Source organism: Prionailurus bengalensis, chromosome A1 (assembly GCF_016509475.1).
Source record: "Prionailurus bengalensis isolate Pbe53 chromosome A1, Fcat_Pben_1.1_paternal_pri, whole genome shotgun sequence".
Lineage (NCBI taxonomy): Eukaryota > Metazoa > Chordata > Mammalia > Carnivora > Felidae > Prionailurus > Prionailurus bengalensis.
This window is the reverse complement of record NC_057343.1, coordinates 171,444,813-171,470,701: the sequence shown is the minus strand read 5'-3', so window position 1 is coordinate 171,470,701 and position 25,889 is coordinate 171,444,813. Positions and strand designations below refer to the sequence as shown.

The 25,889-nt window shown below is 35.5% G+C and overlaps 1 protein-coding gene across 2 annotated transcripts in view; it reads left to right on the top strand.

Annotated features, from left to right (window-relative positions):
* TMEM232 (transmembrane protein 232) overlaps positions 1-25,889 on the top strand; it is a 204,348-nt gene that overhangs the window by 7,820 nt on the left and 170,639 nt on the right. For both annotated transcript variants that reach the window (XM_043595221.1, XM_043595212.1), the window contains exons 3-6: positions 7,594-7,729; positions 19,069-19,180; positions 20,519-20,624; positions 22,941-23,098. In XM_043595221.1, coding sequence (XP_043451156.1) covers positions 7,611-7,729; positions 19,069-19,180; positions 20,519-20,624; positions 22,941-23,098 — 495 coding nt within the window. In that variant the 5' untranslated portion in view covers positions 7,594-7,610. The remainder of the gene's footprint in view (positions 1-7,593; positions 7,730-19,068; positions 19,181-20,518; positions 20,625-22,940; positions 23,099-25,889) is intronic.

The following is a 25,889-nucleotide window of genomic DNA, read 5'->3' as shown; positions in this document are numbered from 1 at the left end:
CTGTAGGTTTTTATATGCAATGTTTTTATTATAATTTAGTTCTAAGTATTTTGAAATTTCTTTGTTATTTCTTCTTTGATCCAGAGGTGACTTAAAATTGAGTTTCCTTTTTCTCACTGTATAGAGGGTTAATTTATCTTTTTATTATAATTTTCTGACTTATTCATGTTTTGATGCCAGGAAATATAATCTACTTATGTAGATTACCTACTTTTTGTAATTTATTAAGACTCGCTTTCTAGGCTAGAATATGATCAATTTTTAGAAATTGTATTCATGTGCTTGGACAGAACGCATGTTCTTTAGTGATGGAATACAGAATTCAATTTGGTTTGTTTGGTCCATTATATTAATTATATTGTTTAAATCTTCTGTACCTTAGCTGATTTTATTTCTCGTTGTTGACTACTTGACATATTAGTAGTTAGGAAAGTGTGGCTCAAACTACTTGTTCTTAATTTATTTTCTCAGAGCCACACTGCTTACGTCTTTCTCCACCTGGCACAGACCAGGTAACAATAGCCCTTCAGTTCCCCAGTAGCTTAGCTCAGGGTTTTTCCTCTATAATTTCTTGGATTTCAAATTTCTTAGTGCTGCAAAGTTGTTTTTAAAGACAGGTAGCTAAAGCCTGTGTTAATTAGTCAACTTTATTAAAGGTATTGAATCCCACATCACTATTTTTTTATACTGTTTATTCCAAAATCTTTTTTTTATTGGACGTAATCTACTTTTTTTGTATGTGTAGATTCTTCTGAGATTTTTAATGTATTTTTCAAATAAAAATACTGCCCCTTTCCCCCAATATTTATACTCCTTTTTTCTTTTTCTTATACAGTATTTTTGTTGGCTAGGACTGCCTATAAAATGTTGAATTAAGTAGTAAGTACATACTACTTTTATTGTTCTTGGCTTATTGTTCTTTTTTATTGTTCTTGGCTTTTCAGATAAAGCTTCTAAAATTTTGTTGTTAATTATGTTTCTTTTAGTTTTTCTTAGGTAGTTTAAATTAAAGAATACTGACATCCCTTGCTTGCAGGTTTTTTTTTTTTTTTAATATATAATCATGAATGGAAACTGGATTTAATTGAATTAATCTTTGGTGTATATAAAAATATTTCCTACTTTTTTGTCTTAAATCCATCAATGTTATGGTCTGTGATAATAGATTTTTATAATATTAAATCATCCTTGCTCTTCTAGACTAATTCATCTCAGTTATAATGGATTATTTTTTATTGGTATTGCTGGACTTGGTTTCCTTGTTCTTTTTTTTTTTTTTGGAAGTTTTGCAGCTATGTTAATAGGTGAGATTTTCCTATTAAATCATTTTCCGTACTGACCCAAATCCTGTTACCTTTAATGGTCTAGAAATTTATCTCTTTTGTATAGAATCTCCTAAGATTGGTGAAACTAAATAGGCATAAAAATAATAATAAAACTATGGAAAACCTTACAAAGGTATTCTGGGGAGAAATAATAAGAATAGAAGAAAATGATAAGTAAATTTAAATAATTGTATTAGCAATTAAAATTTTTAATGTTTATTTATTTTTGAGAGACAGACAGATAGAGTGCAAGCAGGGGAGGGGCAGAGAGAGAGGGAGAGAGAGAATCCAAAACAGGCTCCAAGCTCTGCACTGTCAGCACAGAGCCCAACGCTCTGCTTGAACCCATGAACTGTGAGATCATGACCTGAGCCAAAGTCAGCTGCTTAACCGACTGAGCCACCCAGGTGCCCCTGTATTAGCAATTTTAAAAGTAGTTTTTAAGTGTTCTGTTTATTCTTTTGGTTATCATAATGTTAGATATTATGTCTGTTTTGAGGTTGATTAAATGATTAGAGAAAATCTTATATTTCATATTTGTCTATCTATATGTCCTCGTGACTTTTTAATTAAATGCTGAGAAGAAATCAATTAAATCTATGTAAGTTTGAATCAAAGCTTTAAAACGTGATATTATAAAAAAAACTTCAATCATGCAGAAAAGTTGGGAGATTAGTAAATGAATCCTCATTTACTTTTAGCTCAGATTTAACAATTATCAGTTAAGTTCATACATTGTGATGTGTTAGTTATATAACATTTTTATGCCTAACGTGTTTATTACTTAATGCATTTATATGATTAGTTAGAAGAATATTATACAAAGAACAAATAGTAAGTAATGAATATTACTCTTCACTTGGATAGTAATGACCCCTTAACAGGAGATACTACTCTAATCCCTATTCATAGATGAGGAAACTAAGGTAGTTTAATTAATTTGCGGTTAAGTAATTTGCGCAGTGATGGAGTTGTAATCTGTGCTGGAGCCAGAATTTAAAGCAAGCTGTTGATTCCTGCACGTGCATGGTTCCCTGCTACACCACATAGGAGTGAGAGATGGAGACCTCACAGAAGTAAGGTGATAAGGCAAGGGAGGAGTGTCATGATAAATGAAAAAAGAAGACACTTATTTCTAGAAGGGGTGGTAGGCAGAGTCAGTTACTATAGAGGGATCAGGTGAGATCAGTACTGAAAAACGCTTAGTGGGATTGTTCACTTGGAAATCATTGTCAGCCTTGGGAAGATTATCTCAGTGCCAGGACAACAGAAACTACGTTCCAGATACTGCATTTTCTGCACTGAAATAAATTCAAGGGTAAATATAACTTAATATAAAAATCATATCTGATATAAGCTAAAGGTAAAATCGCACTTTTTGCCTGCTTCAGACAAATATGCAAGGTAAATCTGTGGAATTTACTTAAATTATTGGAAACCATCCCTGGAAAGTGGTAGAGAAAATATGAGTTATTGTAGCCCATCCTCTATGGTGGAGAGCTGTCTAAATGAAGAAAATTAGAGCAAGTGAACAGGTCTAAGAAGTAGTTGCTGTCAAAAATGATTTTTTTTTTCATTTCAGTATTTGAAGGAAGTCTTTATTTAAAAATTCAATCTTAAAGATCATTTTTATTCACTTAAGATTTTATTTTCATTTCAATCCACAAATTCAGTCAGCACCATGTGTTTGGGTACTATAGAGAATACAAGGATATTTAAATTTTGAAGATCTATTTAACTTATAATAAAAAGCCGATTTAAAATTTACATCATGTTTTGCTGATTCAGGGCAAAATGGCTATTTCTTGACAATGATGTAAAAGTAAAATGATCCAATTTAACAAGGCCATTCTAATCTCTTTGCATTTAATTATTGCGATTTCCCAGCAGCGTAAAAGAAATGTGTCTTGTATTTGATAGCAGAAAAAGAAAAATTTTTGTTCTCATATTTTCTGTTCTTCTTTTAAGGTGGTCTGGTGTTAATAAAGAGCATGATATATGCCTCTATCTGTCCCTTTTCATTCAATTCACCAGTCAACATCCCTGCATGTAACTGTCCTGAGAAGGAATAAAATGGTACAAACGATTCCCCTAGTAGGTTCTAGTAAATGGTTCAACAAAACCCTTCATCAAATAGTGTGTTAGAACCTGGGTGTGTTGTCCCTAGTAGTGGTTAGTATGCGTAACTCTAGTTATATTAATATAATGCAAAAAGGCCCAACTGTACACACAATAATAGTAACAACAACAACAACAACAACTCCTTGTTGATAGCTTCAGGTTTGGGATTCTACGAGAATTTTATGAAGAATATTCTTATGAAAAAACTAAAAATTTTGTTACAGTTGATACCACTTTTGGATTTTCTATTTTGAGATATTTTTGGGGGGAGGGGAGTTTTCCTTGTTTATTTACCCCATTGAGGATTTAATCCTAACATCACAATGGGAAAAATTTTTCAAGGTATTCATCATTTCTTTTCAGAAACTTGAGTTTATTTGGTTGTTTTAGTCAAAAGCAATCCTAACTAATAAAATACACTGGGGAGTCATGTCTCTCTTCTACATGTTTAAAAAAATTTTTTTTAACATTTATTCATTTTTGAGAGTGAGAGAGACGGAGTGTGAGTGGAGGAGGGGCAGAGAGAGTGAGAGATACAGAATCAGAAGCAGGCTGCAGGCTCTGAGCTGTCAGCACAAAGCCCGACACGGGGCCTGAGCTCACAAACCACGATATCATGACCTGAGCTGAAGTCTGACGCTCAACCGACTGAGCCACCCAAGTGCCCCCATATGTCTCTCTTCTATATCACAATGCTATTCAAATAGTATTTGAATAACAAACTAGTGTTGATTAAGCCCTGGCACTGTTACTCTCAAGATAGGTAGATACTCCCAACATAAGGCAGAAAAATAGAGAGTAAGAATATAGAAACTTCTCTAGCAATTTGACATTTTCAACCCATCCAATCTGGGAGAGTCTCATCAACTGTATTTTAGAACTTGCATGTTGAGCAGACACCTCAAACACTTATCACTAGTACCAGCAGATGTGTGGGATCTTTGGAAAATAGGTTCAATGATTAAGAGAGAATTTCTAAAACAGTCTCCAACTTCTTGAAATCTCAAAAAAATATGACTGACTGTAGTCAATCCTGTGAAGTATATCACAAGATGGCTAAGAGCTCTAGGTCAGTATGCTTAACACATGCAAACAAAGATCTGTATGCTTTCAGTTTCCCTTCAGTTATTTTTCTTAAGTGGCCTGTATTTTTTCCTTTCTATTAATTTGGAATTAAAATTTTTTAAAAAATTTTTTTTTTCAACGTTTATTTATTTTTGGGACAGAGAGAGACAGAGCATGAACGGGGGAGGGGCAGAGAGAGAGGGAGACACAGAATCGGAAACTGGCTCCAGGCTCTGAGCCATCAACCCAGAGCCTGACGCGGGGCTCGAACTCCCGGACCGCGAGATCGTGACCTGGCTGAAGTCGGACGCTTAACCGACTGCGCCACCCAGGCGCCCCTGGAATTAAATTTTTAAAATGAATTTATCTTACAGTATGACTGACTCAAATTTGTGTTTCTAAACTCTATTTCTGAAATATGTGATGTTTTATGAATGATGGGTTTCTTTTTGTCTTAAAGACTGCCTTTAGTGGGGTTCCTGGGTGGCTCAGTCTGTTGTGTGTCCTACTTTGGCTCAGGTCATAATCTCATGGTTCGTGGGTTTGAGTCTGGCCTAGAGCCTGCTTTGGATTCTGTGTGTCTCTCTCTGCTCCTCCCCTGCTCATGCTCTGTCTCTCTCTCTCTCAAAAATAAAATAAACATTAAAAAAATAAAAAAAAAAAGAATTTGTCTTAGTGTAATTAAACATCTTCATATTTTTTTTAATTTTTTTTTAACGTTTATTTATTTTTGAGACAGAGAGAGACAGAGCATGAACAGGGGAGGGGCAGAGAGAGAGGGAGACACAGAATCTGAAACAGGCTCCAGGCTCTGAGCTATCAGCACAGAGCCTGACGCGGGGCTCGAACTCACGGACCGTGAGATCATGACCTGAGCCAAAGTCTGACGCTTAACCGACCAAGCCACCCAGGCGCCCCAAACATCTTTATATTTTTACATGACTCACAATAGATACTTGCCAAATATAATACCAACATAGTGAATTTCCAACATTTGTTGCTACATTTATCTAATTGTTTTGAATATCCCTATGTCTTTATTATTGTTGTTCAGTGCTTATGTGCACTTTATCACGCATCATTAATAATTGTTTGTAGCTATTTTATGGAGTTCCTTTTAAGGTGGAAGTATCCAATGTGGAGACAATGTGCTGTTGTTAACTTTAAAAAATTAAACTCCTAAGTATATTAGTCCTGTTTAGGAATAACTTGTATTTTAAAGTTAGGGCCACTCTAAATGACATCCCTATATATAGCCCAGTATGGCTGCTGACTTAAAAATACATTTGTAGCGTGCCTGAGTGGCTCAGTCTGTTAAGGATCTGACTCTTGGTTTTGGCTCAGATCATGATGTCATGGTTTATGAGATGGAGTCCCACTTGGGGCTCTGCACTGACAGCATGGAGCCTGCTTGCAATTCTCTCTGTCCCTCTCTCTATGCCCTTTCCCCTGCTCACACTCTCTCTTTCTCTCTCTCTCAAAATAAAGAAAAAAACTTAAAAATACATTTGATTTACACTCTAATGGATATAGATTCTTAGAAGCAGAACTTGCTATAACCAATAGCAATAGGTAATAATGTTGTGTGTTTATAATCCATTTTGTGCTGGATATTTTCCCATTGCTCTTCCAGATCCACTTTCTACCCTTCTTCACTCTGCTTTACACCTTCTCTGGCTTCTAGTTTGGCTTAGCTAATGGGAAGCACAGGTGGGTGACTGGAGTGGAGGACAGGAGAGTGAGATCAAAGTTCCTATTCTCCAGGATCCCTCTTAGCAGGCAGCCTCAGATTGGTTGCATGTCTAGACCAAAGGCCAATGTTTTCTATTAAGCACCACTCTCCAAAGCTATTTTTTCTGGGTCCCTCTTCTTCTCAGTTCTGACAGTGGTGTGTCACCCCCTTCTTCCAGACCCCGAGAATGGCACCATCTTGGGTTTTATTTTATTGTATGTTTTTTATTTCAATAACTCTACATATGTCTTTTGAGTCTCTTTATTCATTTACTCCATTTGAGTGTGCCATCTGCTTCCTGCCAGAACCTTGACTAATATAATGATCAGTTTTAAAAATTAGCTAGCTTAAAAATGAAGTGCAAAACAATTCAATGTAAAACTTGACTACCTATTTCATTACTTCATTTGCTATTTAAATGCTCTACCAAACAAAAATAGTATGTTCTAATTTGGGTCATACACTCATAAAATGTATTCAGATGTACTTAAAAAGGAAAATACATCTGGATTTGAGAGCAAGCAGGGAAAACATAATCTAAATGCTAAAAAAAAAGACAGAGGACAGAAAAATTTGCAAGTAATTTTAAGAAATAGAAAGCATAGTGATCTAATAATGATCACAAGCCTGTACAGAAAGCTTCCTATATGCCATGCTCAATTCTAAGCAATCTACATTTATGCACCTGTTTATTTCCTACAGCAACCCTGTAAAGAGGTAGTATTCCCATTGTACAAGTGCAGAAACTGAGGCACAGAGCAGTAAAGTAAATCAGTTTGATTGTATCCTCTGAACTATGATGCCATGATCTTCCAATGGTTTTGCTGCTAAAACAGCTGAAGTATAATGAAAGCTAAATATTATATGAAAGAATAAGTTTTATTTATTTATTTATTTTTTCAACGTTTATTTATTTTTGGGACAGAGAGAGACAGAGCATGAACGGGGGAGGGGCAGAGAGAGAGGGAGACACAGAATCGGAAACAGGCTCCAGGCTCCGAGCCATCAGCCCAGAGCCTGATGCGGGGCTCGAACTCACGGACCGCGAGATCGTGACCTGGCTGAAGTCGGCCGCTTAACCGACTGTGCCACCCAGGCGCCCCTGAAAGAATAAGTTTTAAATAGTAACATAATAGAAAGCCCATGGGTTTTCAATTCAAAGTTGGGTTTGATTCCTGGGTCTGACATTTTAAATTAAATTTAAATTCTTCCTTAATGTAATTTCTTTCTTCAGCCTGATTTTCCTTCTTACCACCCTTTTCCCCACAAATCATGAATTTGCATGTAATGTATTATTTGGTACTGTGAGTGCATTTGTATTTTAATACAAAGTTTAATATTTCTGTTTAGGTTTATGATCTGTGACTATGCCTGTCAACAAATCACCCATGATTAGTAAATTAGCAGTGATATCTTCCTCTTATCATGAAAAACTTTTGACGTTGAATTTTCAAAATTTAAGGAAAAGAAGGAGTAATAAATCAAAGTAAGTTTGAAAAAGTTTTCATGTTATTAAACTAGCAGATCCATATGCTTTGTAGAATTTAGAAAGTACAAATTGTTATGAATAATTTTTTTAAAATCACCTATAATTCCATAACTAAGGATAAAAATATTAAGGTTTACTATTTTGTAAATGGATTCATAATTTGCAATGATCATATATTTCTAAAATTTTGAATTGTATACTTTTTGTTTAAAATAAGCATTTTTCCTATAAACATATATGTCTGCTAAGTTGCCATAATAATCTATGAAGTGCAAAAGAGAAAGTATTTAATAACTACTATATTGTGAAGCACTTCAGTTATTTCTGTGTCCTTTGCTATTTCAAATTAAGCCAAGAGAAAATTTATTTCTGCATTTCAAACTATTTCCTTGGGGTAAAGTTTCTAAAATGAAGTCACTAGATCAAAGTTTGTTGATAATTTAAAAATTGTGTGTGATTTTAAGAAAATTTTAAAACCTTGAAAGTAAAGAGAATTATACAATACATAATAAAACTTGCATGGTGACATATGGTTACATTTGTTTCAAATACCTTTCTTTAATAAAGAATAGATCAACAAACAGATAAACTTGAAAATCTTTGACCATGTGCCCTCCCAACTAAAATAATTATGCTAGATATCATTTCAGTTCATTTTTTGATTTTAATATGCATGAATATAAAGTTGCATTTTCCAGATAAATAAAAATGTAATTATACTTAACTCATTTATCTCTGGTTGGTTTCTTAAGTCAGTGTTATGTTTTTAATTCAATCCGTACTGATAATTGTTTTATTATTGATAATTATTTCTTCATTCCTTTTTTTCCCCTCAGCAGATTAATGTCCTTCTACTCATAGCTTCTATTATTGCTGTTGAGAAGTTAGGTGAAATTTGATGCTATTTCTTTCATATTAATCTGTGTTCCTCCACTTATATGCTTTCAAAATTTTCTTGTCTTCCAATTTCTGCAGTTTACTATGGTGTGTCAGAATGTAATTTTAAACAATTATTCTGCTTGGATCTCTCAAACCTTTTAAATCTGTGGACTGTATCATAATTCTTAAAAAATTATCTGATATTGTTTCTTTAGAAATTACCTTGACAACTCATTTTTCTCTTTTCTCTCCTTCTGGGAATCTTGACTACATGTATATTAGACCATCTCATTGTATATTTCACCTTTCACTCTTTAGTCTGTATTTTCCTTTTTTTGGTCTCTTTTTACTGTAGTGTTTGGAACAATTTATTCTGATATGTGATCTGTTTTCCACGTGACTACTTCTCTTGTTACCATATTTACCAATTGAGTTTTAAAATCTGCCTGGAGTATAAATCTGCACTGAGACTGATCTCAGCAGCATGCGCGCGTGCGCGCGCACACACACACACACACACACACACACACACACACACACTTTTTTTTCCCTTTCTCTTTCTTTCTCTGCTGAGCACCAAGGCAGCTTCTTTACATATCCCTGGAGTTGGGAGAGAAAGGATTGGGATTAGTTCTGATTGCTTTTACCTCAGGTATTTAGTTAGACAATGTGAAGGGAGTCCAAGTTTTCTGTACCTTGGAAGCTCTGGGTTTTTCGTACTGCACAGTCACTTAGAAAATATACTTGGTCTTCTCTCCATGACCCCTTGTACCAAGGGAAACCAGATTCTGTTCCTGGCACAAACTGTTTGAGATGAAGCAGAGAACTGTCTTGTGTGAAGGGACATCACTTTTGTTTTCCTTCTTAGGTGTTACATGAATTGTCATATGCCTCATATTGTATTTGTTTCACTTATTCTTCCTTAGAAACATGAATTTTTGCAGGCCTAGTGTGGATTCTGTTAGAGACACATTTAGGGCTGCATGTAAATCTTTCAAATGAGGTACTGAAGTCTATTCTGGACCACAGAGAAAAATCACACAATCTTACAATGGATTACTGGTTCAGAGTATTACTATTTTGTCACAATTTTCTTTTATAACTAAGATTATTTTATTGTGTATAGTCTGTTTTGCTTTTTCTAATTCATCTCAGAGATGGTGAAGACCAGAAGATTTTGAAGACTTACACCAAATATATACATTTATTTTAGGTGACTGGAAAGAATTAAAGGGAATGTAAGTCTTACATTAGGAAGATTTAGTCAAGCTATTAGATTATTTTACATCTTTTTCATAGAAATATTTTTTATATCTGGAAGGCCAGAGTCTTCAGTTTCCTAAAATGTTAATAAGCCCCCAATTTTTCTTTTTATTAATGTTTTTGACACTTTCATAGATAGTAAAATGTGCTCTACAAATACATGCTCTAAATATTTAAAAATACTATACATGTACCTATCTATATAATATTTCTGATTTAAAAAAATTTTTTTTTAACGTTTTATTTATTTTTGAGACAGGGACAGACAGAGCATGAACAGGGGAGGGTCAGAGAGAGGGAGACACAGAATCTGAAACAGGCTCCAGGCTCTGAGCTATCAGCACAGAGCCCGACATGGGACTCGAAGTCATGGACCGCGAGATCATGACCTGAGCCAAAGTCGGCCGCCCAACCGACTGAGCCACCCAGGAGCCCCTAATATTTCTGATTTTTATAAGTATACATTCATAATAAAATTTAGCTTTATAATATGGGCTCTAAATATGTGTTGTCAGCAGCAAGAAGAAACTTTTATAGACTTAACATTTATATTCTGATCATTTGTTTATTTTGTCTATAGGCTTTGTTTTTCATTTATCTGAATTATTATAAGCCTTTAAGTAAAATTCTAAATTTTAATTAGGCCTGTTAATTTTAGCCTGAGACCTATATATTGTAGCATTTGAGGATGACTATAGATGATTTAGCCAAAAATATGGTGACAGGATCTGGATGGCCATAAAGAGCATGAACCCATGTAATTATGTATTAAATGTAGCTTTTTTTAGAATGTATTACCCCTATTCTTCACAGAGCTAGAACAAATAATCCTAAATTTGTATGGAACCAAGCCAAAGCAATCTTGCCCCAAGCCAAAGCAATCTTGAAAAAGAAAACCAAAGCAGGGGCATCACAATCCCAGACTTCAAGCTATACCACAAAGCTGTAATCATCAAGACAGTATGGTACTGGCACAAGAACAGACACTCAGATCAATGAAACAGAATAGAGAACCCAGAAATGGACCCACAATCGTATGGCCAACTAATCTTTGACAAAGCAGGAAAGAATATCCAATGGAATAAAGACAGCAAATGGTGCTGGGAAAACTGGACAGCGACATGCAGAAGAATGAATCTGGACCACTTTCTTACACCATACACAAAAATAAACTCAAAATGGATGAAAGACCTAAATGTAAGACAGGAAGTCATCAAAATCCTCAAGGAGAAAGCAGGCAAAAACCTCTTTGATCTTGCCCGCAGCAACTTCTTACTCAACACGTCTCCGGAGGCAAGGGAAACAAAAGCAAAAATGAACTACTGGGACCTCATCAAAATAGGAAACTTCTGCACGGTGAAGGAAACAATCAGCAAAACTAAAAGGCAACCGACAGAATGGGAGAAGATATTTGCAAATGACATATCATATAAAGGGTTAGTATCCAAAATCTATAAAGAACTGCTCAGACTCAACACCCAAAAAACAAATAATCCAGTGAAGAAATGGGCAAAAGACATGAATAGACACTTCTCCAAAGAAGACATCCAGATGGCCAACCAACACATGAAAGAATGCTCAACATCACTCATCATCAGGGAAATACAAATCAAAACCACAATGAGATACCACCTTACACCTGTCAGAGTGGCTAACATCAACAACTCAGGCAACAACAGATGTTGGCGAGGATGAGGAGAAACAGGATCTCTTTTGCATTATTGGTGGGAATGCAACATGGTGCAGCCAATCTGGAAAACAGTATGGAGGTTCCTCAAAACATTAAAACTCGAACTACCCTACGACCCAGCAATTGTACTACTAGGTATTTATCCAAATGATACACGTGTGCTGTTTCAAAGGGACACATGCACCCCTATGTTTATAGCAGCACTATCAATAATAGCCAAAGTATGGAAAGAGCCCAAATGTATATCAATGGATGAATAGATAAGGAAGATGTGGTATATATATATATATATATATATATATATATATATATATAATGGAGTATTACTCGGCAGTCAAAAAGAATTAAATCTTGACAGTTGCAACTACGTGGATGGAACTGGAGGGTATTATGCTAAGTGAAATTAGTCAAAGAAAGACAAATATCATATGACTTCACTCATATGAGGACTTTAAGAGACAAAACAGATGAACATAAGGGAAGAGCAACAAAAATAATATAAAAACAGGGAGTGGGACAAAACATAAGAGACTCTTAAATATGGAGAAAAAACAGGTTATTGGAGGGGTTGTGGGAAGGGGGATGTGTTAAATGGGTAAGGGGCATTAAGGAATCTACTGAAATCATTGTTTCACTATATGCTAACTAATTTGGATGTAAATTAAAAAAAAAAAAAAAAGAATGTATTACCCCAAATGAGAGGTCAGTAGCTACTGATGAGGATGTCTGTAGAGGGTACATAAAGTCTTGCAAAATCTTAGAAACCACAGACCTCTTATACTTAGGCTTATACCACTGTCTTAGCCCAAGTCACTAGAAGGTAGAATATGAGAAGAGGATTAGAATTCTAATACTTTATGTAAGGTATGCAAGGTCAATTCACTAAAGGTGGAAAAAAAAGGAAAATGAGACAGGAAACCTTGATGCATTACCTCCTGGAGCACTAAATTGCATCTTGCCATAATGAGACACAGGAGAGACATGTCCATATTTGGCATATGGGACTTTTTAAGACTGCTTTCAAGGAGAAGCCACATCTCACAATAGTCCACAGAATGGAGAAATGAGGAGGGTTATTCATATCATTTGTTCCTTTTTGTCTAGCATTTTCCTTCATCAAGATTCACCCCGTAGGTGCTAACTTACCATACTTCCATCTTGTGTCACTCAGAAGGTGGCTACTCCAAATGTAGAAGAGGAGAGGCAGCTCAGTGTTTGGCCATGGAGATCATGCAGGCAGAAGTCAAGTGATCTGAGACTCTGCACAATATTTATGGCCAAAACAGGCACTAATCATGGAGACCTTATAAGCTTTGTGTGCTTGAATTTTGCAGAATGTTTTCAGACATCAGAATTTTCTTATCCCTAAACTCAACTCAGTATCAGTGTTTCACTAGTGACACTACTGTCTTAAAGATTTCCACTCACTTTCTAAACATTAACTCTAGTGGTCTCTTTGTCCTTAGTTTTGATTCCCTGCAGATGTATGTTTGGTCATCGTCTTATTCTACATTCTGTTCTTTGCTGTGTCAGTCTAGAATTGCTTGTTTGCATGGAACAGACACAACATCAAATTAACTTAGGCAAAAGGAAAATGTAAGGGAAGGATACAGGGTTGTCTGGTGGAACCTGAGAGCAGAAGGCATAGCCAGGCGTCATTCATTCATTCATTCATTCAGTACTCATTATGTTCTCTAATTGATACAAGAGATAAAATGGTCAACTTGACAGATGTAGTCTGCATCTATACTAGACTAGAAACATGAAAAAGATAGCGGCTCTGGCTATACATTAGTAAATAATCTAACAAACATTGATTGGGTGCTCCAATGGTGACCAAGTAGCTTTCTGTTTTGGGGTGCTTTGTTGTCTTGAATGGCCTCTCAGCAAAAGCCACCTCTTGGCTCTACAAGACTAACATTTCTGTTCCGCTCTAACATCAACTAATTAAAGTATCAGGTAATTATTTAAAATCCCTGTAGAGAGGATTAGAGTGGCCTAACTTGACTCAGACAGGTGATGTGACCCAGTCAGCTACAGTCAGGGAGGTAGGATCATATGATACTAATATAGAAGCTGGACCTACTGATTCACTAGGGACTATAAGTAATGGACAATTCTCAGAGAAGGAATTTATACCCCAAATTATACACATATTTGAATTCCATTGTAGTGTTCCCCTGAATCTCCTTTTATTATATTCACTGTCTCTTCTTTTCTTCTTGCCTCTAACTATGGAATTTGTCCAAAGATCTCCCTTGACTCTTTTTTTTTCCTCAGTACTCTTCCTCTTGAAATTTTGTGGCTTTGAATATCAGTGATAGTAGTTGAATCTGAAATCTTCATTTCCATATCCTATCCACTTCCTAATACCTGCCTCACAAGTCTGGATCATAGACCTCTCCACTTGGATGCCTCACAGGTAAATCATAATCAGTTGTCCAGAACAGCACAGATCATCTACCCTTATTCCTCCATCTTATTGTCCTAATGTCAGCTCTCTACTACTGATTGTGTAGGCTCAAAGCCTTGAGATTATCTTACCTCCACTCTCACAATTCTTCTCACATCCTATTAGTCATCAAGCCCTATTGGTTTAGCTTCCACCTAATCTTTCATATTCATTTACTCTTCCTCATTTGTATTGCCCAAACTGTAGTTCAGACCTTTTTTACTTCTTACCTACATTGTTGAAATAGTTGCTGAGTGGCTTCCCAAGAGTGACTCCTCATTTAAAACTATTCAACATATGACTTTGAGTTTAGACATCCTAAAGTACAGTGTAATCTCATAATTCTTCTGCACAACAGTTCCTTTTTATTTATTAAATAAAACTTAAAAACCTGTGCGTAACGTAGAATTAGTGCCCACTGCAACTAAGAATATCATAAATAGCAATGCCACTTAAATAAAAATAAAATTTATTTCTCTGAATGTAGTCAGTCCAGAGCTGGTATGGTGATCTGGAACCTAGGTTCCATCCGTCTGCTCTGCCGCACATGGCTTACACATAAGGCAATCTCATGGGTTTATCGTGGCTGCTGAAGCTCCACTTATCACAGTCATGCTTCATGCAGCAGGATAAAGGGCAGAAGGGTCTGTTCCCCCTTTTTAGTAAACTTCCCAGAACTACTATCTGAATTTTACTTACATTTTACTGGCTGAAACATAGAGATACAGGCATATCTAACTGCAAGAAAGAATCTTTTTGTAAGAAAATGAGAACAGACACCAATGTAGGAAGCTATAAATCTCTGCCACAGACCACCTTTCAATGCCATTTATGTTTGTCCTCAACCCAGAATTTCCATCTTCATTTCCTACCTTGATTTTAAGCATTCTGTCTGTTTATGGTGGGTTAAATTCTTTATTTTTTCTCTTTGTTCCCATTTGCAATAGTTAGGGTAAATTGGAAACAATTATAGAAAGAGGCCACTAATTTCAGTGGCTTAGGTAAGATAGAAATGTATTTATCTGACATAAAAAGTCAGTGGGTCTAGGCTGACAGGACAGCCCTGCTTTTAGTGAGAAAACTCAGGACCTTCATTATCTCACAGGGTGTTGTACTCATCTGCCTAATCAAAGCTGATTCAGCGCTATATTTGTGTTCCAGTCCACCAGAGGGAAAAAAGGTATAATTCTAGAGAAAATGGTGTGCCTTCAAGTTAGAGGTGACCTGAAATTTGCATATATTACATTTGCTCACATCCCATTAGCTTGGCCATATGCCCACATCTAGCTGCCAGAAAGACTGGGAAATATAGAGTAGCTAGGTGATCATGTGCCAAAGAAAAGTCAGATAAAGAATTTTGAAAGGACAGCTGCTATTCTGTCACATTCCAGTTCCTTTGTATTCAAGTTACAGCTTAAGTGCCATTTCTGCAAAGAAGCTTTTTCTGGATCTTTAACCCAAAACAGTAATGCTTATAACTAACAGTTATCCAGCACTTGATATATACTGGGAACCAGACTGCAATGATGCTTTTCAAAATTCTACAAGATGTTGTCCTCATTTCCACAGATGAAAAATGATAGTTCACACAGATTAAGTGATTAAACCAAGATTACAGGACTAGGAATTTATTTCTACTTCTAAACTCTCATAGGATTTCATTTCCTTTTTTTATAATGTTTATTTTTGAGAGGGGGGGAAGAGAGAGAGAGAGAAAGGGAGGGAGAGAATGCGAGCAGGGAAGGGGCAAAGGGGGGGGCGGGGACAGAGGATCCGAAGCAGTCTCTGCACTGACAGCAGAGAGCCTGATGCAGGGCTCAAACTCACGAACTGTGAGATCATGAGCCAAAGTTGGATGCTTAACTGACTGAGCCACCCAGGTGCCCCTCCTTTATTTATTTATTTTTCTTAGTACATCTTTTTGTTGCATCTCACTTCTTTCCCACATTGGGAACTTTCTGAGGCCAAGTCTGATTCCTCTTCTAGCCCTCACTATATATAGCAAAATACTTTGTATGTAGGAGACTTCCCTTAAATATTTACTGAACAAATGAATTGTCAGCTAAAATAATTCTGAATTCACAGGTAACATAAATAGTTTAGGTAGGGTATTCATGCCAAGTATATTTTCTGTATATGTAAAATTAGAATGATCTTTATTTACTTCCTTTTCTATACGACTGCACTTATATACTTATAATAGATTACATTTATCTTTGAAGAAATTAGAATGTGGGAAGAAGTTGGAGGGTGGGAAGCTAAAGCATATTTTCTTTTCAAATGCCTATATTTACTCTTTTCTTTTTTAAATATATTTACTTAAATTTCAGTTGTTAACATACAATATAGTGTTGGTTTCAAGTATAGAACCCAGTGATTCATCACTTACATATAGTATGGGGATAGATAAATTAGAATAGTGTGTACCTGTTAAATATCAGGCCATGTACAAGGATTTTTTAAAATTATGGCATCAGGGGCACCTGGGTTGCTCAGTCACTTAAGGATCTGACTTTGGCTTAGGTCGTGATCTCATAGTTTGTGAGTTCGAGCCCCATGTTGGGCTCTGTGCTGACAGCTCAGAGCCTGGAGCCTGCTTCAGATTCTGTGTCTCCTTCTCTCTCAGCCCCTCCCCCACTTGTGCTGTATCTCTCTCTGTCTCTCAAATAAAAATATAAAAAAATAAAAAAAATAAAATTATGGCATCAGTTTGGGTGGACAAAATTATACAGGAAGTAATGGGAGATGTCAATCAATAAAGGAATTGTTGCATTTGTGTATATCCATATTACTGCATATTAGCATCATTTGAACTTGAGGCATGTCTAATAAATTTAATGAAGAAAGAATGCTACAGTGCTATATACATGGTTCCATTTATTTAAATATAATTATTTATAGGTCTGTTTATGTTTGTGAACATTGAGAAAGGTATGCAAGGATACGCACTAAACCATTGATCTTGGCTATTTCTGATGGGTATGACCGGAGGCAGTAATGTTGGGAGTCTAAGTGTGTTAACTTTTTCTTATGCATCCCTTCATGTTTGGTTTGTTGTGAAAAGCACTGTTATGTTCATATTTTAAAAAATATAATTTCTAATGAAATTTATAAAAAATTAACTGCATAAAGGGGATACGGTCTTGAAATTCCCATAGCACTTAGTACACATGTGAAGATTAAAGCTATTTTGGAGTCTTCATGTGGATCAAAGATATGTCATCCTAGATGACTATTGAGAAAGAGTTTTCAGCCAACCTTCACTGTATTTATCTAAGCAGATTGTCTCCAAGGTGGAGAGTGAAATAGAGAACACAAAATCAAGAATGGAGTTACTCATTTCAGAATGCCAATGCTACCAGAGTGCTAAACCTGAACTCTTCCTCTATTTTACTGTAAGCTCCTTGAAGGCAGGGCTTTTTATTCCATTGTTGTATCTCCACTTCCAAGATTAACAGGAGATGGCCACTAAATGCCTACTGAATGAATGACCGAATAAATGCACATTTTAGGATGGCAGTTAAAGAGTTGGTTATTTCATTAATTGTTCTTCACTGGAATATCTATATTTGGTTCTGGCTTATAGGACACCATGCCATTACCTCTCCTCATCCTGTGATCATAAGGCACTGTCTTTACTTTTACATATGTCTGTCTCCTGAAAAGGGCTGTGACCACAAAGCAACTATTTCACGAAATTCTGAACATGGTAGTTCTTGAAAAATGTGGTTTTTTTTTTTCTTCCAGTTCACTCCTTCTAATGGCATGACTCCAACAGTTATTTGGTCACACAAATAAAGAACTCATTGATTCTATCAGCTATTCATCATTCCTCTGATATCACTTTTGATCCCATGCTCATCTTAAATCTTATGGTATATCATTATAATCACTCTCCTCATTCTTTTGCATACACCCTCAACTTATTTTTCCTACTTCTCTTTGAAATGCTCATCTATTCTCTATGCACTCCCACAGGGGTTCCTTTTCATTGGCAAGACCTTAAATACCATATGTGTATTTAATGACTCAGTAATGACTCCAAAATTGATGTATCTCGCCTGAACTTTTCACCTGAAATTTGAACTCCTATGTCTGATTGCCTGTTCCATGTCCCCGCCTGGATGGCTATGGCCATCTCGAACACGATATGTCCAGTATTGAATTTATTCTCTGCCCTCACCCCAAACCTGCTTCTCCAGCAATTTTCCCCATCTCAGAAAATTGCAGTTCCATCCTTCCAGTTATTCAGTTCAATCATGAATTCTTTTTTTTCTCTCATGCCTAATTTCTAATTCTTCAGGCAGTCTTGCTGGAACTAATGTCAAAATATACCCATCATCCAAACTTTTCTCTTTACCGACATTGCTCTAATCTGATCTAAGCCACTGTTATCTCTCACCTAAGTATGCATGTGCCTCCTCCCTGGCTACCTCCCACCTTTCCACACTCCAGCTCTCAGTATGACATTGGAATGATCCTATTAAAACTTAAGTTAAATCATGCCACTCCTCTAATCAAAACCCTGCAATAACTTCCCATCTCATCCAGAGTTAATCTGGCTACTTGTCACCTCTCTGACCTTACCACATACATCTTTCCTCCCTCGCTCATTTTACCGCAGCCACAGTTGGACTGATTCTACTTGCATGGAGGGAATAAAGGTTTAGCTTAAATTGAACCTACACTGATATATGTGAAGAGATAAATTAGTCTTCAACATAACTGGAGCTGTGCTGAGTTTTACCTATGAAGAAGGCATATACCAACAAGACTTCTGGCAACCATTTCAGAAACTTTTTTTTTTTCAGAGACTACAAAATTCTTTGACATTATGAGAATTCTGTTTCTCAATCTAAGATCATGATTAGATCAGTCTAGGAGGTCTGTACACATATTTTCTTTTTATTTCACTGATTTCTATATGTGTGTATGAAACATTTTTATTAAGGTAAAGTACTTTTTTAAAAGAAAAGTGTTACACCCAGTCCCTGGTAGTCCCAAATTAAAATTTGGAACTGTTAGCTATAATTATTGATTTGTTTGGTTTAGGCCATCATTTTCAATCACAAAAGAATTCATCTTGAGATTCAACGAAACAAAAAATCCAAAAGAGAAGGAAGAATTGTTGGACCTAGCTAGAAAAAATATCCTCAGATGTAAGGTAATAGTACACTCTTTGATTACTTAATATATGGACTTTCTGTTCTAGTTGGTGGGTGGTTACATGTTCCAAAATACTGAAAGGAAAAATAAGACATACTTTTTTAAAGTTATAAGTAAGCATAGTTAAAGATACTAATGCAAAATAAAGTTAAAGCTTATAGCCAAATAATTCAATGTCAAATGGATTTTTAGGTGGAGATTATCCATAAGTTAAAGGGAAATGTAGCTGTTGACACTTGACCAAGGGCTCGCCACAAAGTATGAAAGGCTGGAGAATAAATTTTTGATTATGAAAATTCCACTTTTTTCTAAAAAAAAGGTTGACTGAGATATGAAGTGTCCCAAAGAAGAAAGGAAGATTTCCTAAACCTTCACTATACATGCCCGGAATACTCTATTCTTTCTGTGTAACAAACTATTCAGAATACTCTATTCTTTCTGTGTAACAAATTATTCACCTAACTTGTAGAAAAGAGATTCTTTAAGAGTGTGCCATTAATTTCCAGATTTTCAAACACATATCAAAACAGAACAAGAAGTGAAATAAGTCTTTGTTTTACTTTTCTTACATTAGATCCAGTTTGTTTGGAAGAAACTAATATACCTATGATTTTGCTTTAATACAAAAAAAAAATCATGCAATAAAAGTTGCACAAAATTGAAGCATAAATTAAGCCATCTTTTTTGTTGTGGTGGTGGTTGTTATTTCCCAGTATTTCAGTTCACTGTTGCTCATATTTTTTAAAATTTTGAAAAAATTTGATTAGAAAAATAATGTACTTCATGCCAAGAGGTGCTAGCAGGTACATTCATCTGTGAGCTTCTCTCCAATTGGCCAGCTGCTCCCCAGGGCAGTCCTAGGAGTGGGACCATTAAGAAAAGACTGGTCATCTTGGTATATATCTCATGTTCATTAATTTCAGTCCATTCACAGTGAAGTAGCCAGGGTTTTCCAGCAAACTGGCTTCAAACTACTTTCTGTCGAACTGCATTTGTTCAATATACTTTTCCTTCTAGAATCGGAGATGCTTTCTCTTGGTGGGGAAATGAGATAGAAGTAATCCTTAGAAAGTAAAGAATAAAAGAATTATTTCTAGCAAATAACTAATGACAGAACTCAGAATATTAGCAAACGTTCCTTACATTTAGCATTAATAACAATTTACAGAAAATGTCAAAAAATAAAAATAAGAAAAGCAAAACAAAAAGTTTTATACATCTCTGGTTGTAGAGCATAGCCTCCTAGAGTGACCTTCAGAGTATAATTAAATAAACACATAAATTTGTAAGAAGCTGTACATTTTGGTTTGCCTTTTTTCATGCTTTCCCATAACAGAGAAAATTGGGTCTCAAAACCTTGGGCTCTGGGAAGCATGTTCATCTTCCTACTGCATGGACGGAAGTAATATATCTGGCTCAATGCAAAGGAGAAATCCAAGATGGTACGTGCTCTAACTAAGCTCTTTTTAGTTACCTCAAGTGTTTTGTAGATTAGCAGAGAAGGTATAATTTGTGAACTTTAACATTTGAAAACTATGCAGGAGCCAAGGAAAATTTGCCTTTCTGTATCAAAATATCTGGTAATGTTTCATTAGGAAAGCTCCTTTTGTAATTTTGAATTCATGAATTTGTTCAACATTTTAATTACAAAAGTGTTTTAGAAACTTTTGCTCTGGCTAATTAAAAAGTAATATAAAATGTCATTTAGTGATTTTGAATTACAATAGGCGCTATACTTTAGAGAAACTTGTTTTGGACTTTTATAGTTCTTACTCATAAGACGTTAGCCAAATGGTTGTTTGTTTTTCACTTATTTTAAACAGCCATTTTACTCATTACCTTTTCATTTATCACTTCTCGTTTATATGTCTCCTTTTAAACCATCCTCCAACCAATCTAAAAAAGAAATTAAAAAACACTATTTTTAAGGAGGTAAAATTCCTCCTATCGTTATCCTAAATTTTATGTGTATGCCTTTTACAATGAGTTTTAAAATGTTAACCATATGAGGTCAGAGAGTATTTTCCTATGTAAATTGGGTTTTGTAGTGCTATCCGGGACTTTTCAAGCAACAGGAAGAGTAAGAACAATTTTGTATTTAATCTACCTATATGGCACTTCATCACAGTGCTATCCACAGCCTGACCTATACTAAATTTTTAAATGATATTGAAGTAAACAACCCTAGCTTATCAGCAACCAGCAGCTGCTTGCTTTTCTTTGTCCATTAAACCTGTTTTGTTCAGGTATCCTTCAGTCACGTGATTCAGAAGACTGGCGCTTCCCAGCCTCGGCATCCGGGGGAGGTCATAGTTGATTTAAACTAATCATGGCCATTCTCTTTTGCTTCCAAGTGATTACATGACCTGATTAGGAGTGGTCACGTGACCTGGTCCTGACCAGAGATATAAAAAATAGGTCTATTTGGAGTACTTTTTGTTGAATTGCTTTTGAAAAAATAAGCCTGGGGAGAAAGCACTTCTTCCCTTCTTATACCTTTTGATTCCTCTCTAAATGAGTTGGTAAGAAAATAATGCATGGAGCTTGTGTGGTCATCACAGTAAGCATATATATCAGAGAAACTGGAAGGTGAAAGAAAAATACATACCCAGGGCAGTTAGATGAGCCAGCCCTACAGTATTTCCAACTATGATCTTGGGAAATAATGAACATACTTATTTTGAAGACACGTCTTTATATTTCCTGTTACACACAGTCAAAAGCTTTTTCACTAATCAGGATATTGAACTCCAAATAAAAAACCCAAGTGTGAATTTGTCTTACCAGCTCCACAACTGAAAACCCTCCACACCTGTCTTGTCTCTTGTCTGCTCCTCATTCTATAGTCCATCCACTTTCCATGCAGCGGTGACCATTCCAAAGCTTAAATCATTTCTAGTGCCTTTTGATTACACTTAAAACAAGCCCCAACTACAAGGTTCGTTATGATCTGGCTCCTGGCTGCCTTCCCTACTTATTCATTCCGCTCCAGCTGTACTGTTCTCCTTCTTATTCCTTGGATGTGTCAGGGCTTTTTCTTCCTCAAGTCCCTGCATTTGCTGTTCTTTTCAGATATTTACATGACAGCTCTTCAAAATCTTTGTAATAATTTGAGGTGTAATTTCTCTGGGGCCTTAGCTTGATATTCTTCTTCACTCATCTCCCCTGGGTCTTACTTCCTCTGCCTTGATTTTCTAGTTTTTCACTCTTTATAGTACTTATCTTTAGCACTGTCTTCTTTTATCCAGTTCTATCCCATTTCTCCACCATCATTTGTGTGGCCTGGTGATCTACTTTGTGTTGTTGGATGGAACAGCTGGAGCTCCTTGGGCATTTCTCTGTCTCTCTTCTATCTCTATCTCTGTAGTCTCTCTAGCTTAGTGACTTCTGAGTAATTAAAACTTCCTACATGGCTGCTTAGGGTTCAAAAGCTAGCATCTTGAGAAAGAGATCGGAGTGGCAGCTGTATTGCCTTTTCTGATCTCGGTTTGAATATCATGCAGTGTCACTTCTGCTGCATTCTATTGGTTGAAGCAGTCACAAGACCTACTCAGGTTCAATAAATGAAATAAAAGGGGTGAAAAGGGGAAAGGGGTGTAGACTTCACCTCTTGATGGGAGGGGTGTCAAAGAATTTGTAAATATTTTAAAACCACAATCTGGCTTTGGTGACAGCAAATAGTTAATTGTAAGACTTAATTGTAGCATGCAAACAGCATTACTTATGAATTATGATGTTTCCAACTTTTAATATTTCAGAAGCTTTAAATATGCTTTATGCTTCCCTGGACCATGCTTCCTTTGATTATGATCATCTGCCTGCATTATTTTTTGTTGCGGAATCAGTTTTATATAGACTCTGTTGTGATGCATTCCAAAAGGCATACTTATATTCAATTGAAATAAAGCTGGCAAAGGTATGTTTTAAAATATTTTTAATGTGTTTTAATTGCTACACATACTGCATGAGGTCACATGACACCTGTTTTAGGACCTAAACAGGCCATTTGGTTTCATTATGGAATATTCTTTTGTTTGTTAATTTATTTTAATCTTTTCTAAATGTGGATAATACATTGTTACTTGATATCCAAATGGAGATAGTTTGATGACATATAAGTTCACCAACTATGTAAGAAAATAATAATTAAAATCAAGTTTAATTTATGTCTAAATATATATAGCATTTTTCCTTTCTATTTTAAGAATTTTTAAATACCTCTTTCCATTTTAAAATGTTGACAACCTTAAATAGTTGCCCAATTTGAGAAGGTGAATTGTTCTCTCAGTATTTTGTGTCATTTAGAGCCATCAGATGGGAAACTATCTTCATGTGGTTCATGTTTCATAAGGTCCTGGATGTCATATGGGTCTACTCCCTGTGATGATGCTGGCTGCCTGCTGTAAAATTTATTATTAGTCAAAAACACTTAGCTTAACTGGTAGTTTTATTGCAAAGAAGATAAAGAAAAACTAGGAGAAAAAATTCTTTTTTTTAATTTTTGAATTTTATTTATTATTGAGAGACAGAGAGAGACAGAACATGAGCATGGGAGGGGCAGACACAGAATCTGAAGCAGGATCCAGGCCCTGAGCTGTCAGCACAGAGCCTGATGTGGTGCTCAAACTCACCGGCTGCGAGATCATGACCTGAGCCGAAGTCGGACGCTTAACCGACTAAGCCACCCTGGAGCCCCTGGGAGAAAAAATTCTTAATAAATACATACTCTTAAAATATGATATTTTAAGAATTACTTGCAAAAATTATTGTTATTTATTGCAAAAATAATTTCTCATTCAGTTTTGACTGTGAACTGTAGAAATCAACCATGAAAATATTAATGAATTAGCCAGGGCATTTTTAGAAGATATGATGTTTCAGTCCTTAGAAATCAAGCCTAGATCCTCTCAGACATGTTTGGGGGTAAAAGACTTAAAGAGACCAGGCGAGATTCAGAGAACACATAATAGAAATTGGATGTGCAAAGAATCGAAGCTTTGCATAGAGGGGCTGGGAGAAGAGAGACAAGATTTTACCAATGGCTGTCTTTGGGTGGTAAGATTATGATGACTTTATCTTCTTTCTTTTTCCTCTGTTCCCAAAACTGTCCGTTATGGAGATATAGAAAAGATTACGTAATTATTGAAGAGATTTAAAAAGATATCTATGTCTGTACATATTTTATAATGGAAAAAGAATAGAAGGAGAAACATAGAGCAAGTCTGGCTTTTCTTCCTTTTTCTTCTCATCCCCTTTAGGGACATATTCCGTTCGTTGCCTTTTATATTTCTGCTAGCAATAAATGACTATAAAATAAAGTTTTAGCCATTGTACAAATTGCTTATAATTTATATATACTATGTCATTTAATTTTAAAAAGATTCCTGTATCTTCTCATCTGACAGTTTAGACAATTTGCACAGGTTCATAAAGCAGCTGTGAACACTTGCACAGAACTTGAACAATGATCAGCACTTCAGATGTATTAGACATATTAACTTATTTAATCTTTAAAACAATTTTAAAAGATAGATGCTATTGTTAGCCATTATTTTACAGACTGTGGCATAGAGAGTCTAAGTGAATTATTCAAGGTCTCAGCAGAGAAGGTTTTGAACCCCAGAGTCCATTGGACTGTCAATCATAATGCTATACATTTACCTTGCCTCTCAGATTTGCTAATTTTAAAGCTTACTCCTTATTCTTCTAGATAATATAAATGAGATAGTGGAAATAAGCATGCTCTATAAATACCTTTGATTTCAGGCAAGAAGCCATTTCAGATATACTCCTCTCCCTTTGTAGAATTTTCATTATATATCTGACAGTCAGTTGGAAACCTCCCTTTTGATCTCTTCTCTTTGAAAGTATGCTATACTGAAAGGTATTGCCAGGAAAGCATCACCCACCTTCATATGCACCATTTTGTTGTTCAGTAATATTTGGCCCAGTGTTGGGAAGTACTAGAAATATTTGATACCATAATATTATTTACTTTCAGATTTTGTGTGCATTCTTTCCTTGTTATTCATCTATGTGTGTAGAATCATCTGAAGTATCAAAGTCTACCACTGAAGTGTGGAGAATAACATATAAGGGATAATAGTTTGATATAGTTTAGACATAAATATAAAGTGTTCTTCAACCTTCTATAAAAAACATGGAACACATAACCAACTATTAAAATATAACACATAATAAATATTATTCAGTATTACTATTTTGTAGTTAGATAACAGAATCAGAGTAATGAAGAGAAGAAGTGATGGAAAGAGAAGGAAAGAAGGGGAATAAAGAATAATGGAAGGAAAGATGGGAGGGCTAGGAATGAGAAAAATGACAAACAGAGAGATTCAGCCTAGGAGGCAAAGTTCAAGCTGTCAAGCTACAGAAAGAATATGTACACAAATGAGACATGAGGAAAGATGCACAGAAGGTCCCAGAATATTCTAGATGTATAGAAAGGCAGATTTTTAAAAAAAAATTTAGCCTTTTATAATATTATAGATGAAAGCTTTTCAAATCATTTTGCCAAGCATAGTTATTACTAGGGATAGCCCAGGGTCAGGTGAAACTCATAACCAAATTGGGGTATAATACAGTGATTATTCAAACTGATCTGTTTTTCATGAATTTTTCGATTTTCTCCGACATGAAATTTTTGAACATTAATTTTCCTTTCAATATCCATCTCTAATTCCTTGCAA